The sequence below is a fragment of the Spodoptera frugiperda genome, chromosome 19 (assembly GCF_023101765.2).
Source record: "Spodoptera frugiperda isolate SF20-4 chromosome 19, AGI-APGP_CSIRO_Sfru_2.0, whole genome shotgun sequence".
NCBI classification, from domain to species: Eukaryota; Metazoa; Arthropoda; class Insecta; order Lepidoptera; family Noctuidae; genus Spodoptera; species Spodoptera frugiperda.
The window spans coordinates 4,726,106-4,740,665 of NC_064230.1; the positions used below are offsets into that span (position 1 = coordinate 4,726,106).

General features: G+C 42.8%; 2 protein-coding genes across 2 annotated transcripts in view; one reads left to right on the forward strand and one right to left on the reverse strand.

Annotated features, from left to right (window-relative positions):
• LOC126911890 (uncharacterized) overlaps window positions 1-14,560 on the reverse strand; it is a 122,078-nt gene that overhangs the window by 93,295 nt on the left and 14,223 nt on the right. The window lies entirely within an intron of this gene.
• LOC118280694 (uncharacterized) lies at window positions 357-8,038 on the forward strand. Its single transcript, XM_035601000.2, has one exon. It carries the CDS (start codon window positions 3,769-3,771, stop codon window positions 4,948-4,950), a length of 1,182 nt encoding a protein of 393 aa, XP_035456893.2. The 5' UTR covers window positions 357-3,768; the 3' UTR covers window positions 4,951-8,038.

A 14,560-nucleotide genomic window follows, 5' to 3' on the forward strand; every position in this document is an offset into this window, starting at 1 on the left:
GGGCACGGGTTCCGCGTTATACCCCGCAGGACTGGGTCCCTGCTGAACTTCGCCATCTACACACTCCGGCCTACTGAAGTGTAAGATACCCACCCCCGCGACATGGACGCGCCAGACAGGAATTGCCCAAGTGAAGAGTAGAGAAGGTGACTCTACTCCCCCCAGGGCTGAGTTAATGGGCGTGTATGATCCCACACCCAAAGGCTTAACACTACCACTACTACAAATATAAATAAAACAACATTCAGTTGTTGTATCTTGTAAATACTAATTCTAGAATACATTTATGTACTCGCCATTACAGGGCATTTTGTCCGTATACGTACGTATACCTATATTATATTTAAAAGATACATCAACATTACACAGTTCTCTCCTTACTCGGACATATTTTACATAGTGCAAAGTAAGTTTGTGTTAAAACTACTAGAGTACATTAGTACTTTACATTTTGCAATGATTTACTTAACAATACAATGAAATTTCTTGATAGTTGTCTTCGATACAACTCTTTTACAATATTTCAATCATGAAATGATGGAAAATACAAGTAACACTACAATGTAGATTATTTAAAGAGTTTCTTAATGGTTGTCTTCGACACAATTCTTATGTTTTAAACATAAGTGGGAAATATTAAAGAGTAGTTGTTTGTGAGACTACAAACTACTTGGAAATACTGAGTTATATAATATGGAATCACCACATAGAACGACAAACAGTTCTACAGTGAGGAAATAGTCTTTTTTAAATATCCCGTCATTTACAAAGACAGTCAAGTACCTACTTAATAATTTGTCAACACGTGTGAGTTTGTCACAAACATGGGATATTTAAAAATCCACTATTCTTTCAATGTTCAACACATGATATATTTCTATATCGTATTAAAAATTAGTAAAATATGACATTACCACGTAGCACTACAAATAGTTGTAAGTGCGGAAACAAGTCTCCGTAGTCGCACTATAGGCGGTTAGTTCCGGAGATGGAGGATCGAAGTCAACCGAGACAAAAGCATCAGAATATCGTGGTCAGATCGTATAACACTATACGATAGGGAAATACCCTTACGGTACGTAACCCGTGTCTGTTTAACCTAACATTGAATAATATTGTTTGCGCGGAGTTTCTTGACGGTTGTCTTCAATACAATTATTATGTTTTAAACATGATGTGAGAAATATTTAAAAGCAGCTGTTCATAAATCTACAAACAACTTGGAATTAATGACTTGGTAAATATCACTTTGTGATAGTGAAACAATATTTATTTAATCAACTGCAAGAGACAAGCATAATGAACATCTGACGGTGCATTGTGAAACTATATCACACACAGATGACAAATATTTAAATCAAGCAGCCAGATTGACTGAAGAGTCATCAAACGTTAACTTTATACACTACTCTCTGTGTTTCTTGACGGTTGTCTTCGATACAACGCTTGTATAATATATCAATTACGAAACATGGGGAGAATATTTCTTGAAAATACTGATTGAGTCAACCTCATCGGGCACCATATGTGATATGGGCCTCGTTGAACAAATTCATTGGAGTTCCAACGTTCTGTAAAATAACTTTGAATAAATGGGAATATTCGTGTTTGTATACTTTCGCGGCATACATGTACAGTTACGTAGAACATTTATATAAAGATGTCACGAATGTATTTGTAGTTTCTTGACGGTTGTCTTCGATACAACTCCAACTAGAGTTTAGTACAACGCTAATCACTAGACAATAGTGACTGGAGACGTGGAGAATGTGACGAGTCCACAGAGACGACAATATTAAACACAACAATACCAGTTTATTATAAAACTAATTAGTGGAGACACAGTGATTGCACACAGCTAGAACTAGCACACACCGCGTGCACTGAACTTGCTGGTAGAACATTGTACTAGACGTTGTACTGACACCAACACCAGTATCTACCTTACTACCGCACAGGACACGGGACTGACTCAACATTCAGTAAATAGCAACGCACACAACTAGAGAACTAGCAACTAGACATTACAACCGTGACACACACAGGGAACAACGACTCGCTCGGACCTGCTCCTGTCGGGGAACATATATACGTAGTTGGAGTCATTGTGTCGTTGTACCAAATGTGGACACACTGTGGCCGCCTTCTGACGCAATGACAGACAGTAACATTTCTATTCAACCTCTTTATAACGTGTGTTTACGTAAACATTACAATGCACACACAAGACAGAAGAAATATCATATTCCACGTAGAAACACCACTTCAATGGCGACATTAGTGGGGGAAGTAAACTGCACAAGTTAATACAATAAGTGGTATGTACCACAAATACACGTACATGGATAGTTTACAAGTACCACCAAATAAATAGATGACATTATTGCAACAAGTTTCTTGACGGTTGTCGTCGATACAACTGTAATATATTATCACATTTTTGAAAATTGTAGCTGAATGAGCTTTGTAACACACGGCATGAACATTGAAATGACGTAGATGTAGTCAGTATCAGTATAGTTCATGCGTCAGCCATCGTCGCACGTAGACAAGTACAATTGAGGCTGTTTTAACTAATATCAAAGAAAACAAAAGCTAATATTAAGGTACTCCAGTTGACGAGAACTAGTTTCTTGACGGTTGTCTTCGATACAACTTGTAAAGTTTCGTATTATTTAAATACATTTGAGTTACTTTGAGTAGACGAGCGTATCATTAAAATATTGATTTGAGAAACATCAAGCAATGTGTTTCTACTTATAGGAATTTGCAATAACAATGTTTTTATTACGTGTCGAAGATTCATCAGTTGCCATCACAGATGTATAACAATAATTCTATTATGAACAACGCTGTGCGATTCATTTCATTGCGTTTTGCCATAAAGTGGTCAAGTAGTAATCATGAATTAACAATAAGGAAACATCAACATTGTGTGTATGTGTGTGTACGCAATGTATGCAAGTAGTTTTGTAGCTCGAATATTATACCAAAGCAATGTTACGTATTGTTCTAAATCATTGCACTAAACATCGACACACACAGCTAGAACAAGCACACACCCCGTGCACTGAACTTGTTGGCAGAACATTGGTATATTGTATCGGTAAGTTCTTTACACTAACTATATTGGTAATTATGTTTAATTAGTGAGAAATATACAATGACCACGTAGAACGAGAAACAGTTGTAAGTGGAGAAATTATTGTTTTACATCTCCTCTTGAGGTCCCAGAATAAGACGACACCAGTATTCTTATGGACCACTGTTTGTATCACATTCATGAACACAATATTGTCACGTTTGACTGATGTATAAAGTTACAAATACGTTTTATGCACATTTCATGGAAAGATGATATATTTATCACAACAAGCCATTGTAATTAAAGAGGCGATGTGTGGAGATTAAACTAAACAATATGATTGAACTTATAGACTGGCCAAAGAGTTTCTTGACGGTTGTCTTCGATACAAGTTGACATACAACAATTGAAGAACACTAACATTCAGTACAATGTTGTCCGCCCGAATGCGGGCACGACTTCTGAGACAAGAAACATTTCACACATCCATACATTGTGTTTGTATTTATACTCCTTTATGGAGAAATACTACCGACTGCAGTATTTTGGAACTTTAGCTGCTAACAGCTGATCATGCGAAAGCACGCGCAAAATTGACAGTGCAGTGCGATGCGCGCTCGAGTACGGACGTGTTGCAGTTGTACGCAAAGGTCGCGGCGTAAGTCGCTGCCCGATATTTCGCAATGAGTTCACAACAACTTATCGCAAACGAGCTGTTGGCATTCATACAAAATGCCATCGATTCCATGGACGAGGTCAGCATCATGCAGATTTGCAAGTCGAACTTCAAAGAAGACGAGATCAGCAAAGGCAAGATGCTACTCTACCAAACGACCGGGAAGCTGGACCAAATGCCATCGAGGAGGAGAGATGGCACGGATAAGAGCGTCCAAGACATCATCACCTTTATGAAGGCGACCGACCCTGACGACGTTCCGACCTTTGTAGCGAAGGAGCTACATAAGTTGCCGCCCGTCACTTTCGACCACGTAGATGTCACCAGGCTGCTGAAGGATATCACATCATTGAAGTCGAGCCTGGCCCAGATGCAGTGCAAGTTGGAGTCGTCTGATGCTACCATCCAGGAACTGCGTGCCGAGATAGTGTTGTTACGCAATGCTGTTTCGGAAAATAGGTCTCAAGACGAAGCCAACGTGAACACACGTCGCGGGGCGCAAAACGTTTCAGTCAGCAGTTTTGCATCGGCGAAACTGAACTCATCGCCTAGTGCAAATAATGAGGTCGATGCACCGTGCCCCGCCGCTCCTCGTGTCTCTCCACGTGCAGGGAACACGTCACGCGAAGCTACGTCGACCCCCAAAGTAGCTTACGCCGCAATTGCTGCCGCAAACAAAACAGCTGCTACACTACCTAAGCAGCTGAAAAGGGGTAAGCAGAACCGGCGCTGTGAATCCGTATCAAGGATTCCGGTACAGCGCTGTCCAGGAAAGCCTGAGTGTGATGAGGATGGCTTCATCAAAGTTCAAAAGAAGAAGAAGAAGCCTACTTCTCGCAATCAGTGCGGTACTGGACTGACCGGACCAAACATGCTGCTGCGTCCAGCTGTGCCTACGACGCTGCTGTATGTGTCCCGACTACACCACACCACGAAGGTTGAGGACATCGTGGAGTATGTGAAGGTGAAGACCAACTGGACCTTGAGGGTCGTAAGGTTGGAACCGCGTCAAAATACCAACTTCAAGTCGTTTGTGGTGCGAGTTCCAACTCAACATCTCGAGAAGTTCCTCAAGGCAGAATTTTGGCCGAAGGGTGTCATATACCGACGTTTTCGAGGCAGGCTACGTGATACCGAGCAGCGTAATACGACGCCACGCATCGTCACATCGTGTGACCTCAATAATTAATATAAGAATTATGTATTTATAGTATTTTATGTTTTAGTATAGTATTATTGTATTGATATGGGCCTTCGTTGCCTGATATAAATTAATAAATAAATAAATAAAAAAAAATAATACACAGCCGACATTACAATAGTGTTGTAAGTACAACACTCACTCACACAGCGACACAATAAGTGGGGAAATGTTGGCTTTACACCACGTGGAGACGTCCAACAACACTGTAACTACAACTATCCCGCCACACATCTGTTGTGGTGGGTATAGTACACCCACTCATTATTCAACCCTATAAAGGTATCATTATTTTCGAAAAAAGCATAAAATTCCAACCTAAAACTTAAGTTTATTTATAAGATATATATTACTTAGTTTCTTGGCGGTTGTCTTCGATACAACGTTGACAGAACATATAGTACCTAGCTGTGTATGTGGCTACACACCACTGTGGAATACTGACTAGGTAAGTCTTATGTCTACACAAATGTAGGCATCATCTGTTGCAACATTATCGTTTAACTTCAAGAATATTAAATGTAGAAAAAGTTCATATTATTATGTTCCATAAAGGAGGACCACGTACAAAATACTCAATATTTATCTCATATATGTATAACATTACATGATTAATGCAATTGTGTAAGATTCCGTACAATCAGTTGTACAGAGATGACGTCATGTCACGTATCTGCGCGAAAACAAAGTAAACACACACAGCTAGAACAAGCACACACCCCGTGCACTGAACTTGCTGGTAGAACATTGTACTAGACGTTGTACTAACGTTAGCACTTGTCGTAGTAAACAGAGCACACGAGTGACTCCACTCGTACAATAAGTCTCATCACACCTGCATGTGGCATTGGAAGTGAGATGTGGGACGTTTAATGACGTCATAACCAGAGAAACTTATGTTTATTGTAACATCAACATGTTCCATGACTAAGACATATATAAAGACAATATAATTCACGCGACATATATCGATGCACATATTAGAACAAGCGCGGTTGTCACTAGCACATTGCTTGACTGTCTTCGACACAACTTTGTATATTTACGTAACCACTTGCACATACTGACTAGGTAAGTCTCAATGCGCCCGAATGCGGGCACGACTTCTGAGACAAGAAACATTTCACACATCCATACATTGTGTTTGTATTTATACTCCTTTATGGAGAAATACTACCGACTGCAGTATTTTGGATCTTTAGCTGCTAACAACTGATCATGTGAAAGCACGCGCTAAATATGTTTCAAGATAAAGACATGATCTGGAAATGACTGCAACATCGATATTGACTACCTAGTTGTTACATGGACATACGCAGATACATAAGTTTCTTGACGGTTGTGTTCAATACGATACAACTCTCTTATAATATTTCAAACTAGCTTCCGCCCGCGGCTTCGCCCGCGTGAAATTAGTTTTTGTCAATCCTGGTCCTTTATGTCTAAGAGACTCTTACAGGGGCCAGCCTCACGTTGTGTACAAAAATATTTTTAAATGACCTAATTTAAAACATTTTTGTACACAACGTTTGCTGTTTTGTTATCATTTGTTAAAATGTGGAGATTGTTTGGACTCGACACTCGCGAGCAGGCCACGTACAGTTGGCCATGCGAAAAACAGTTTTTCTCTAAATGGACACCTGCTACTTTAAGTGTTTGCCCTTGCGCTTTGTTAATGGTCATTGCGAAGGCTGGTTTGAGGGGAAACTGGATTCTTTTAAACTGAAACGGTAAATCTGTAGGGATCATGGGTATGCGTGGAATCAAAACTTCTTCATCTTTAGCTATACCTGTCATTATAATTGCTCCAATAATATTGCGTCCTAGCTGCGTAATTTGCAATCGAGTCCCGTTGCATAGTCTCGGCGCTTCGAGATTTCTCATTAATAAAACTGGAACCCCAACTTTCAGTCTCAGCTTATGAGACGGCACTCCTGACAGCTCTAAAGAGTTTAGAAACTCGGTAGGATAAGACGTCACCTGTTCACTGTCCATGACAATATCTACTGACAAATATTCGACATCATGATGCGCTCATCCCACGGCGATGTCAATTAAACACATCGTCCGTCACGTTTAAATGGAAAAAAAGTAACTAAGAAATTAAATTATCAATATTTATTTACAACCAATGCATAAAAAAGTAGGAGGTTAGTAGCTTAGGTTAGTTTTACACCTACTACGACCTCTTAAATTAATTAAAAAAAGGAAATAAAAGCAAATCGGATTTTTTTAAAGTAACGGAAACTATCTTACCTACTTTTAACTATGAACTAAAAGAAATATCAAGTATGTACAAAATTAATTTACAGGACCTAATTAATAAAAAACACTTAAAAAGTTATACGAAACAAAAAAAATAATTTTACTGGATCGAAAAATGTAATTCTCTATAGCGCAAATTTCTCTAATCGCATGCGTCCGACAACGACGTCTGCCCTCACGTGTCTGCCCGTTCGGGTAGGCATAGTTAGATTCGTGCGCTCCCCCACCACACGACAGCGCCGCGCCGTTGCCTGCCGCAGATGCCGCCACACTTCGGCGAATGTGCGCGACGACGACAGACGGCAGCGGCGGCGATGCAGAGTATTCGTTAAAAGGAATTTAAACTTCAAAAACGAACTTTTTTGTAACTTGATACACCCAAAACTTCTAAATTACATGTTCCTAGGTTCAGTGATTAAGATTTCGTATACAAAAAGTTTGGCTTTGTAGTTCCAGTTCCGAATCCGTTCCGTTCGAATTTCGGGAATTCCGTTTGTAGAAAAATTCTGCACATCCTTTGAGACCTACGTACCAAGATTCATGGTCTTATCTTCAATTCAACCCCTATTTCACCCCCGAACTGGTAAAAATTTCAAAATGCTAGAACAAACGATTTTTTGTTTCTTATGACGTGATATTTGACGAACTTGCATACTAACTTTCAACCCTTATTTCACCCCTTAGCTGGTCGAAATTTCAAAAATGCTAGAACAAATGTTTAATGATTTCTTATCAAGTGCTTAAATATAAAGTTTCATGGTTTTATCTTTTAAAATTAAGAAATCCCATACAAACTTTCAACCTCTATTTCAACCCCTTCATCCCTTTTTTTCGAAATAAAAAGTAGCCTATGTTCTGTCTCAGGGTCTAAAGATTGTCTGTACCAAATTGGTTGCGAGGGTTAAGCGGGAAAGCGTAACAGACAGACAGACAGACAGAGTTACTTTCGCATTTATAATATTAGTTGGGAAGTTGGGATTAGTTGGGATTGACACAAATAATATCGCGTAGACACACAGAGTCACGATAATTATTGATCCTAAAGTCAAATTATATTAATCACGTCAGTTTCTTGATGGTTGACTATGATACAAGTTATATAAAATTTTAAGCTTAACAATATAATTTGGTTTAACCTGTCAGAACGCGTCCCAATCGGGTAGGTAGTTCCAGAATGAGGGACTTGTTGCGCTGCGCATGCGACAAAACGGAGAATGTATGGTGACGACGATCAGATTCGATATAATGTTGCTGTACGTATATAATGGCAATACTAAACGTTTCTTGATGGTTGTCTTTGACAGAGACCTTTTTCATATTCATTTAATACAATATAATTCAATACTTATGAAATATTGTAAGTTGGAACAAAGATATTTTGGAGAATAATCCGAATGTAGTTCAAGAGACAAGAGAGATATATGTATGTACTAAGTTTATACTAGCAGGAATCATCATATACTTTATGTATCTCATAGTCTATCCAATAAGTTTCTTGACGGTTGTCTTCGATACAACGTTAACAAATATTTTGTACAATAAACCTCATTGTGGCTGAATGCGACATTGAAAGTGAGATGTAAAGCTTTTAGTAAATATTCTTTGACAATATTTTGGACAAATATGTCGTATCTACAAGCTACACAGTCAGAAACACTGATTGAGTAAACCTCATCGGACACCTTACGTGACGTAATGGAAACAATCTATGCAATGTTCAATATTTAATACATATTGATATATCACATTGAGTATTGAACAAACGTAAAGCCTTTGGATTCCAGACATGAATATGAACGAACCGTAAAGTTAAAGACAATATAATTCACGCGACAAATATCGACGCAAACAATTAGAACAAGCGCGGTTGTCACTAGCACATTGCTTGACTGTCTTCGACACAACTTTGTATATTATGTTGTCTTCGACACAACTCTCTTATAATATTACAAATGAGAGGAAAATATTTGTAAGTAGTAGTCTACAAAGTGACAGACTACACACTTGGAAGTAGGTACTGATTGAGTACCTTATCGGGAAAATTAATTGAATTTCCAAAATTTACTGTCCACTTACAACACAGACAAAGACAATGCGGAGAATGCTTCATAACTATACTCCTATTTGGAATAATGTTGCTGTACGTATATAATGGCAATACAAAACGTTTCTTGACGGTTGTCTTCAATACAACTAGTTTCCAACATAATTGTATATTGTTATATTGTACCAAATACACATAGAACCGACAGCGGCAGTCGATACAAGTAGAGGAATCGCAGTTGAAATATTTAACACGTAATGGTATAAATCTCAATATACGAACACCGCGAGAACAAGCTAGAAGCTTGTTTGATGTTTTTATATAAATCACAAGTTTACCCCATATGGAGTTCTACTCTAATTTTTTTTTAATAAGTTTATACTGGCAGGAATCACCATACATATGATAATACTCTCATAACTTTATAAACCTCTTCTATCCAATAAGTTTCTTGACGGTTGTCTTCGATACAACGCTAACACATATTTTGTACAATAAGCCTCATTGTGGCTGAATGCGACATTGAAAGTGAGATGTAAAACTCTTGATAATGCCACGGAGTACCGTGGAGAATAATTCAATATTCAAAACAAATGAATATTGTGAAAGTCATGAAGAACTACAAATAGTTGTAAGTGGGGAAATAGTAGTTTTATATCGCGTCAATATGTTCACAGAATACACGATACACAACGCACGACTAGAACGAGAACACATCACATGTGACTGCAACTTGTGTGCAAGCCACGCCGCGTGCAAGCAAACAATTACATCGACATGGAATGGTTCCAATGTTTCTTGTCAGTTGTCTTCTATACAACGCTTTTACAACATTACAATCTTGTAAGAAGTAGAAAATATTAGTGAGTAGCAGTGTATGAGGTGACAAACTACATACTTGGAAATCCTGATTGTAAATCAGTTGTTTAATAATTAGCAAGTAACAATTAATGGAGTTACTAACATCACAATTACCAATTGACGCCAACAAAATATATGTAAAGGTAAATTATTAAACTCAGCCTCATTGAAGTGTTTCTTGACGGTTGTTCTTTGATACAACTCTCAGAAAAAACCAGTCCAATAGGTAATCTAAAAATGGATTACCTATTGGATGACATTATTGCAACAAGTTTCTTGACGGTTGTCTTCGATACAACTTCAACTAGAGTTTAGTACAACGCTAATCACTAGACAATAGTGACTGGAGACGTGGAGAATGTGACGAGTATGGAGTAATATTGACATAAACAATAACAACTACAACGATCCACGAATTATTAATGGCGACTAATGAGTTCCTTGGCGGTTGTCTTAATGTATAGTAAATAGACAAGTACAACTGAGGCTACTACAACCAATGTTATTGGGTCATAATATTTAGGTACTCCAGTTGACGAGAACTAGTTTCTTGACGGTTGTCTTCGACACAACTTGTAAAGTTTCGTATTATTTAAATACGTAGGAAACATTTGAGACTGCAAACTAATTGCAGGTACAAACTGACTAGGTCATGTCAGTCTGAAACATCCATGGAACTTGTATATTTCATTATCAGTTTAAATATTGATAGGAATGACTACGTGAAACGACATTTTTTATTTTATAGAAATAAATGATCTGTGTGTAGTCGAATGGTAACAAAACAAGAGGGGAAACTTAAGTACACTCATAATCACTCAATAAGTTTCTTGATAGTTGTCTTTCGATACATATTACTGTATTGCATGAAATGTTGAGATATTACACTTTTTTTTTTTTTTTTTTTCAGGGGGGAAAATCATCCAATGACTTCTCCCACCTTGGGCGAGGCGAGAGGGAGTGTCAGACTCTTACTGACTAAAAACCACCCCGTTCCTTCTCCTGCTTTTCGAGCCGGAGCCCCGGTAAACCCGCTAGGTAGTCCGCAGCTCCGGATCAGGCATCAGCCCTACTGGGCCCCATCTGTGGTGGTCTGATGGCTCTTTGAGGCGCGCGCGGAACGCTACGCGCCGTACGCACGGGTCTGGCTCTGTTCGGGCGGTGAGCTACCCTTACTCGCCGCCCGCAGGCCCGCACTTACGGTGGCCGGAGATCGTCCCGCGATCCCCGACGCCCGGAGTGTCTCTCGCGACGGCTGGGGCGTGAGGAGGTTTGTTCTCTCACGCGCCCCGCCTCCTCCTTAGCTAGCATGACTGCTTCGCAGAAAGAGGAGACGGCATCCCAGTCCCTCTCGCTCCGCACCATGGCCTGAACCAGTGCCGGGCGCGAGAGGTCGCCGTCGCCGACCACATCCCTGAGGACTTGGCGGTATTCAGCCCACGCAGGGCACACCGCCACCGTATGTTCTACCGTGTCCTCCGGGCGGTCCTCGCAGTGATGACACCCGGGCGTTTCCTCCCGCCCAATAAGGAACAGGAACCTACCGAAACTCCCATGTCCGGTAAGCACCTGCGTCAGGCGGTAGGTGAGGACGCCGTGGCGCCTCTCTAGCCACTCCTCAAAGAGGGGAGTTACCGCTGCGATGACAGCGAGCCCAGCCCTCGGTTGCGACAGTCGTTGCTGCCATTCCGCCATGAGATCGCGCCGGAGCTCGTCCCGCCACGCACTGATCTGGCGCGGCAGTGGAGTTTCGCCCCGGCGGCACGCGTCGGCGCGCAAACTGAACACGTGCGCGAGCACCTTCGCCTCCAAATCCCACGGCGGTAATCCGGCAAGGAGGTTCGCCGCCTCCCCGGAGATCGTGCGATATCCACGGATCACCCGGATGGCCATGACCCTCTGAGATGTGAGCAGCGCCCGAGCTGGCCGCCGCATCAGGTTCGGCGCCCACACAGGGGCGCCGTAGAGGGCCATGGATCGCACGATCCCCGCGTACAACCTCCGGCAGGAGGCATTTGGCCCCCGAGGTTTGGCAGGAGCCGCTTAAGCGCAGCCCCCGTCCGTTCCAACTTAGGAGCCAAACGTCGAAAGTGTTCCACGAAGTACCATCGACTGTCGAGGACGAGTCCTAGGTACTTCATCGTCGTCTCGACGCCGATGGAAACTCCTCCCGCCGTTATTTGGGACCCACCCGGAGGTGGCGCGTTCCCGCGGCCATGAAAGCACATGGCCTCGGACTTGTGGAGCGCCACCTCGAGTCCCAATTGCCGGATCCTTTCAACTACTGTCGCAACCGCTCTCGCCATTAGGTTGGCCGCCGCCTGGTGCGACCTCCCGTGCGCTAGCACTAGCGTATCGTCGGCGTAGCAAATTACGTCGACGCCGTTCGGGAGGTCGGTGCGCAGCACCCAGTCGTAACCGATATTCCACAGGAGCGGTCCCAAAACCGAACCCTGTGGAACACCGCGCGACATCTCTCGCCGTTTCCATTCGCCCTGGTGACCGGGGTATATAACATATCTGTCTGTCAGGTAAGCCTCGATTATACGACGGAGGTAGGTAGGCACCCGGTGATACCGGAGTGCCTCCAGTATGCAGCTCCAGGGTAGGGAGTTGAAGGCGTTGGCGATGTCCAGAGACACCGCCACTACGACCTTACCCCTGGACACTGCAGTCCCCGTCGTGAGGTCCCTTACGCGCATGATGGCGTCCACCGTGGAGCGCCCTCTGCGGAAGCCGAACTGGCCATCCGCGAGGTCCGGCCCAATTCCGGACAAGTGCGCGACGAGGCGGTTCGAAATTATCCTTTCGAAGACTTTTCCCACCTCGTCGAGCAGCACAATGGGCCGGTACGCGGACGGAGAGTCCGCAGGGCGCCCCGGCTTCTTCACGAGGACCAGTTTTCCCGTCTTCCACTGAAGTGGGAACTGGCCCCTCTCCATGCATGCGCTGTAGAGACCGATTAATCGAGGCCTGAGAGCCTCTGAGGCCAGGACCCACGCCTTGCCATGCAGGCCATCGGGTCCTGGGGCGGTGTTCTTGGCGCCCATCCGGCGCACCGCCGCTCTCAATTCTGCCTCGGTCACCTCCGGAACGATGTCGTCGTCGTCGTCGCTGTGGCCCGCATTGGGCACCGCAGGGGGCGGAGTCATAGATGGAGGGGTAAAACCCCTCCGTAGTCGGGGGAACAAGGTGCCGACTACTTCCTCTACGACCTCTGGCCGGAGACTCTGAGTCAGTGGGGGAGCCCACGTGCGGAGCTTATCACGCACCATCCGATAGGGGCGCCACCATGGATCTCTGTTCAGAGTCTCCAGCATCTGCCGGCGGGCTTCCTCCTTAGCCCGCCAAATCTCCGCCTTGAGGGCGGCCTTCGCCACCTTGTACCCCTCGTACAACTCCGCCTCTCTAATCTCCGCGTCTGGAGGGCGGATACGGAGCCTGCGGTGCCTGGTGTACTGGCGTCGCGCAGTTACGCACGCACTGCGCAGAGCAGCCAGCTCTTGCGACCACCAGTACACCTGGCGCTTGCGCTGACCTGGCCGAACCCGGGGCATCGCCACGTCACATATTGAGATATTACACTTGGATATTCTGGAAAAGACATCACTGAGAAATAAGGTTCATTAGAGAACTTCACTTCTTTACTTTACTAGGGAATATTTAAGAAATGCATTGGATTTCCAGTATTTTACTCTGCGCTCGACGCTTGCTTTAAACGCATGCCTCTACTACGAGACACGTCTGCTACGCAGGCACGCCCCGCCCACATCTCGTAGCTCTGTCTGCTACGCGGTAGAGCTACGCCGTAGTACTTCACATACTGAGTTACCGCTATAACTAGAAATGAAACGGTAATCATACGTTCACTTTATACTCTCTGTGTTTCTTGACGGTTGTCTTCGATACAACGCTTGTATAGTATATCAGTTACGAAACAAGGGGAGAATATTACTTGAAAATACTGATTGAGTCAACCTTCACAAGAACAAATTCATTGGAGTTCCAACGTTTGGGGAAACAGTTGAGGGCTCATTAGAGACTGTAAAATTAAAGTTGCATACATCGCTAAGACAATATAAATCACGCGACAAATATCGCCGCACACAATTAGAACAAACACAAAGCCCAAGTATGAACTAGTATATAGCAGTATATAGTATATAGCAGTATATATTATATAGCCCAGAATGAGGGTATTTCCAGTAACTAATTGTATCCACAGCCTAATCCTAATTTCGTGTATTATATTTACATGTAAAGGTTTCACGAATGTACGTAGAAGTTTCTTGACGGTTATCTTCGAGCAACCATGGCACACGCCGCGCACTGACCTCGTCTGGTAGAACATTGCTACAACACGTTGTACTAACATTAGCACTACACATACGACACACACATGTCTACGGACAAACAAATAAGTTTCTA

Coding starts and splice junctions, on each gene's coding strand:
- LOC118280694 (XM_035601000.2), top strand. CDS start 3,769: ATGAGTTCACAACAACTTATCGCAAACGAGCTGTTGGCATTCATACAA.